The following is a 5,981-nucleotide window of genomic DNA, read 5'->3' on the forward strand; positions in this document are numbered from 1 at the left end:
ACGTGCTTTGTCTGCGTCAGTGTATATACGTGGTTAGGGTTTTGTTGTGTGATTAATAAGTCTCACCTGTGAATCGTCTCGTGATCACGTGGGGCTACTGTGGTTGGTCTATTTAATGTGCGCTCGCGCAGTGTCCTGTACTCGTCGTTGTCTATAGTCTGCAAGTTGTGTGCGTGTGTTTGTTCTCTGTGCGCCGTTGCGCAATATTCAAAATAAAAACGTGTCGTTTGGACCGGAGACCTGGACTCGTGTCTCGTCCTTGCTCCAGCACCCCAGCGTCACATAATGAACACAATAGAACAATAGTGTAATTACACAACAACAATACTACAATGCAACAATATTGTAATTATACAACAATACTGTACACAATACAACAAAACTATAATCACACAACAACAGTACTTTACACAATGTAATAATACTGTAACAAAACAGAGAGGGTTAACTGAGAATACTGAGGGTAATACAAAGAAAAACATTAAAAACCAATTGAGTATGAACAGTCTTATACAAAATTACATTACAAAGACAACCTGTCTAAAAACTACACAACGTAGAACATGTGTGCTAATAGCAAATGAGGGCAACCGAGGTAACCAGGGTGTGACAGTACAAACACCATCCACATGGTGGCGACACTCACTTGGTCCTCCACCAGGGTAACTCCCCTAACGTTCATTTAATGGGTAGGCATTATATGAATTAGTTATGCATTGGCGGTTTGGCAGTCACCACTAGCACTTAAAATGTTTTCTGTCTCTGGGTAGCTTACTTGCCTAGAAAGAGCAGTGTTACATTAGTCACAGAACTCTACAGGCCAATCTGGAGTTTCCTATAACTAAGCAATTTTTGTGTGTGTGTATAATCCAGAGTGTATTCTAGGTATTTAGCATGATACACTTGTTAAATAAAAGTTCTCAGAATTACATTCAAGCGCATCCTAGATAATATATATATATTATTATGGAATATATATATATATTCCAGAGGTTATTTCACCGTAAAATAAATTCAATCATGTCTTCACACTAACATGCTGAGACCGGAAAACTCAATTAACGTCCAGTCGAACGTCAACATTAAATGGATAAAATATTTAGCTCACTGTAGATCAATTTGGCATCATTTATTCTAAATATTTTATTTCTTGAACGTAGGCTTCTCTTATTATTTTTCTGAACATGATATGTTATTTAGAATCACGTTCTCAATATTTTTTCTCTACACACCTACAATACAAACACTAACGAGACGCCACTATTACGAAAGGACAAACTTGAGTGCGACCAAATCGTTGCGCCTTTTTTCAAGAGCGCAGTAAATCAGCGGTAAGACGAGTTGAGAGGAGGAGTGTGTGGAGGAGTGTGTTTTCATCCCCCTATCTGCGTGACGTTCACATTCACTTACGATGCTACTTAAATACGAAGAGCTGGGTAAGATGAGCGCAAAACCGGGTAACTTTTAAGTTCCGCAACCTTCTCCCTCAAAGGTAAAAGTCGTAGGTAAAAGTGCACATTCCTGTAGAGGTCTCTAGCATTTCAGAAAAGCGTAGTGACACAACATTTCTCAAATCTGGTGCACTCACAGCTTCTACTGGGATCACAAGAGCATAGTGTCAACACCTGGTTTTTAGTTTAGATTACACGAACATAAACTTGACAACACACAAGTGTGCTGCGCAGCATAAAGCGGGTCGCGGTTGCGCACACGGTACAAAGCGGAACGCGTTACTTATAGATGTCCACTAAACTGGAAGTGGATTTCCAGCTGGAGTTTGCCAACCTCGATTCACTCAAAGGCGAGTACGATGAGGAGATCGACGTGGAGAGCGTTGACGGACGCGCGCCCGCGGCGCACAACAGCCGGAGCGGCAGCGCGGCGAAGGCGACGCTGGAGACGCAGCCCGCGCGCAGGCTGACCCGCAGTCCCAAGTGCGCGCGCTGTCGGAATCACGGCGTGGTCTCGCGCCTCAAAGGCCACAAGCGCTTCTGCCGCTGGCGGGACTGTCAGTGCGCCAACTGTGTCCTGGTCGTGGAGAGGCAGCGAGTGATGGCCGCACAGGTCGCCCTTCGGAGGCAGCAGGCTACCGAGGTGAGTTAGGGCACGGGGTGCAAACTTCTCTTAAGATTGTCAAAATGACACTGACATAACCTCAACCTGTTTCTTTTTTTTTTTTTTTTTGGGAATCAAATATTTTTATTGAGATTTTTTTACACACTTTAATTTATTTCTGCATCATGTCGCATAAAAAACTCAATACGCGTTTACAAAAAATGAAACACTTTTTACGAATCGTGTTCACAGTTGAAAATATTTTAAAATAGTTCAGCATTGCATAAATCAAGTAAAATAGCTCCAGCAAAATTATCACGAATTGTTCTGGAATAACACGAAGAATTCAGAATCGCCGTATTTCTTAAACAGGGTAAAAAAAATCAACGGACTGCTTCTTACCTCAGACGTACAGCCTACCAACGCCACATCAGAGCGCCTAGCCTCCTGGCCAAGAGCATCCTGGAGGGTAAGGGTTAATGAACACGCATCTCATTAACTCATCCACATCTCATTAACACATCTCAGACCACGTTGGAAGAACCGGGATTAGTTCACCCATTATGCATCTGATCCCTCTGCCGGGAATAGATTTGTTTATGTTTGTTTAAGATAATTAAAATTATGCAAATGAAGGTAGGAATTACAGCAGAGTGGATTCATGTAATTGCTTTAGATTTTAAATTTCTCAGGTGTGCTTTGTACAGTGTCAGTGTTTGAAAGATGGTTTAAACTTTTAATATAGCCTAGGTAACGGCTTTGAGTTTGTTAGACTGATCATTTAACTGCATGATAGTTTACTGCAGGATATTTGAATGCGTTCAAATGTTTCTCAGATGGTTGGATGTATTTGTAAAATGTAAAATGAACACTTTCAGTCTACACTGTTTGGTGTGAAATAAATTATAGTACTTTAAAAATCTGGTCTCAAATAGAAAATCAAAGCATTATTGAAATACTGCCTATTCATTCTGAAAATATGATGCTTCCAAATAAATAAAATAATAATAATTAATGTAGGTATTATTGCGCTGTTTAGACCCCACAAATGTTATTTCTAGTGGATTATTCACTGTCATCATATCACAAACGCGTGTTAATCGATGCTTCCTTCATGCCGTAGGCTACAAGCCGAACGCCCCAGACGACTGGCCAAAGAGGCTCCATCTCCCTACGCTCAGTGTGAGGATGAGGAAGAGGAGAGCCTTCGCTGACAAAGAGCTGGAGGGCGTGATGCTGGAGCGTGAGTTGCGGCAGAGAGAGATGGAGGAGCTACCCGGGGTCATGCTCCTTCAGGCGGCCGCAACGCCCTCCGTGGCCTCCGCCTGGCTGTGCCCGCTGTCGGACGCCGGCCTGCCCGGCTACTTGCCCGTCTACAATCCCGGCCCGCTGCTGTATGAGTGCGGCGTGCGCTGCCACCCACAGGAGTGCCCGATCAGGACTTTGGAAGCCCATCACAGGGACGCGCTCACGCAACGCTGCCTTCTTCCTGCGGTGGAAGACTGGGAGACTTGCAGTCAGAGGGACTTACGTTTGGAATCTTTCCCACTGATCTCAACTCAAAGCTCTCAGCTCTGCTGCAGCAAAAGCTCAGGCGTCAACACGGCAAAGCCAGGGTCAGAAAGCCTCAGGGCTAACCCGTCTAGCAGCACACCAAAGAGTGTCGGTGCTGACAGGCAGGACATCGCGTCCACGCTGGACGGCCCTCTTACTCCGACTGAGGGAAAGACGCCATTACAGACACGGCGGCCAGACACGTGCTGTAGGGCGCCCGGACCTGAAGTTCTGACACAGAAGGACTGGGCCCCCAGAGTGGACTACAGTAAAGAGTCCCCTGTGAAGCCCTTACCCTTCTCTGTAGATGCTTTGCTGATGCGATGACATGGCGAATTCTCTGCAGACTTCACATTTTAGAAAGTCATAGAATTGTTTTGATTTTGCAGCTGAATAAAATGGTCCTGGATATTTCAGGAGAATTTATGCTCCAGGCATTATTTTAAAACAGATATTTGGGCTTGTACTGTCTTTTGTTCATTATAATAGTATTATAGTAGTTTTTGAGTTTTTATTGTGTGCCATTTCAAACTAAATATAATTTGATTAATTTTATTTATTATTATTAAAATCTTATGTTCATATAAGAAGCCTCTAGTTTTATTTTTAGGCATTGTTTCCTAATTATGTCAGAAATGTTGATATGTTGTTTGTACAGTACTGCCTTTATTTGTAATAAACATGCATTTTTTACATATGGATAACTTACAAATGGTTATAAATTTTATGTTTATATCCAGGCAGGTACACATACACACACACACACACACACACACACACTACATCAGAAGTGGGATTAATTATTTTAAAGCTGTCTAAATAAACCTCACGAATGAAGCTAATGTCCTTTCATTTTAATTTTCCTACAATTTTACAGAAAAGAAAAGAGCTTGTAGCTAAACAAAGTACACCATTGTGTAATAAAGTGTCAATGTAGAACACAGCCCAGACCATTGTATTCACATATGGAGTAGAAGAGCTTATCAATGATGTCAAGGTGTAAAAGGCGTCATTCACATTTTCAAAAGTTTTGTTTACAATTAAGAGTACACTTTTCTAAATTAGACTACTTATGGGTAAGTAGCACCTGCAATCAGCAATTACATATCATATTAAGCACACTTAATACTGGCACACTGGCAATCCCAGTACGTCAGCTCCTAAAACAACCATTTCCACCTTTTTAACCTTTGGACAGAGAGGTGGTAGCTGCAGCTATATATCCCAGCACTTGATCATCTGATAACGTTGCCATGGCAACATTGTTCTTTTCTTTTTTCTTTTTTTTTTTCTTTTTTCCCTCTCCAGCGTGGCATTCTGGAGCCCGGACAGGGTCGTTTAGCCTGCAGCTGATCTGTATCCTTCTCCTTTTCTTCTCCCCCCTTTTTCCCCTTTCATTACAGTTTCTCTGATAGAGGAGTCAGATAGTTTTGACATCTGGGGACGGCGTGGCGTCAACATGGGCGATAGAGCCGTGGCCTCTGCTTTGTGTGTCCCTATCGGAGTGCATCGCGGCGCACACATAGGGGCTCCACCTCAGGACGCCACCACAGGCAGTGTGTTCCCTAGGGAGCGCACAACCACAGCGTCACACTGTCTCCACCACCCTCCACGCTGTGTTCACCCAAGACCTACGCAGAGCAGGGAAATATCAGCATTTTGTGTAAATACCACGAACCTATTGAGAAAAAAAAAGATTGTAGCCTAAGTATTGTAATACACTACTTGTATGAACATGTATGAACATGTATACATGTATAAATGAAATGAACAAAAAGTGAGACATGATAGAATATAGAACATTTCTATTTTGGCTTCTTATAAAAACATTAATGGTTTTTAGTGTCTCTTCAAGGTTATGGAGGACATAAAGTTCTCCTGCTTCCTGTCATTCTGTATTGCCGCGCTACACTCTGTTACTGTAACACTGTTCATTGAAATCTGCGCTGTGAGCTTTGCTGATCTGAGCTAGCGCTGACCGTGCTGAGCAGGCAGGGAAGGCCCCAGCCACATCAGAAGCTCGGGCCACACCAGAGCCCAGCTCCTCTGAAGATCAGCCAGCCCCACTGTTGAAGGCATCAGCTTCCACACCTCCACTTCTTCCTTGTTTCCATTTCAGTGGCATTTTTAACAGCAGCGCCCACCGGATTTGAGACACGGCTTCGCTAACTCGACCGCACTTGCACACTATGTAGGCCACGAGGGAGAAATAAAAAAAAATGTTAGTGCCCCTGTATGCCTTTCATGGAGGACGTATTTATCTCCATAACCTTCTCTTAACGTGAAGTCACCCAAGCTTATTTGTGTAATCTAGATATCAGCGTCTCCTCTCTCCTGACAGGATATCAGCAACGTTTAGTATCAGGGTGCAC

At 43.1% G+C, this 5,981-nt stretch overlaps 1 protein-coding gene across 1 annotated transcript; it reads left to right on the forward strand.

The window, feature by feature from the left end:
* Positions 1–1,372: 1,372 nt before the first annotated feature.
* dmrt2b (doublesex and mab-3 related transcription factor 2b) lies at positions 1,373–4,363 on the forward strand. Its single transcript, XM_077014825.1, has 3 exons — positions 1,373–2,094; positions 2,428–2,524; positions 3,179–4,363. Exons 1-3 carry the CDS (start codon positions 1,741–1,743, stop codon positions 3,934–3,936), a joined length of 1,209 nt encoding a protein of 402 aa, XP_076870940.1. The 5' UTR covers positions 1,373–1,740; the 3' UTR covers positions 3,937–4,363.
* Positions 4,364–5,981: the final 1,618 nt, after the last annotated feature.

The sequence above is a fragment of the Brachyhypopomus gauderio genome, chromosome 8 (genome assembly GCF_052324685.1).
Source record: "Brachyhypopomus gauderio isolate BG-103 chromosome 8, BGAUD_0.2, whole genome shotgun sequence".
NCBI lineage: Eukaryota > Metazoa > Chordata > Actinopteri > Gymnotiformes > Hypopomidae > Brachyhypopomus > Brachyhypopomus gauderio.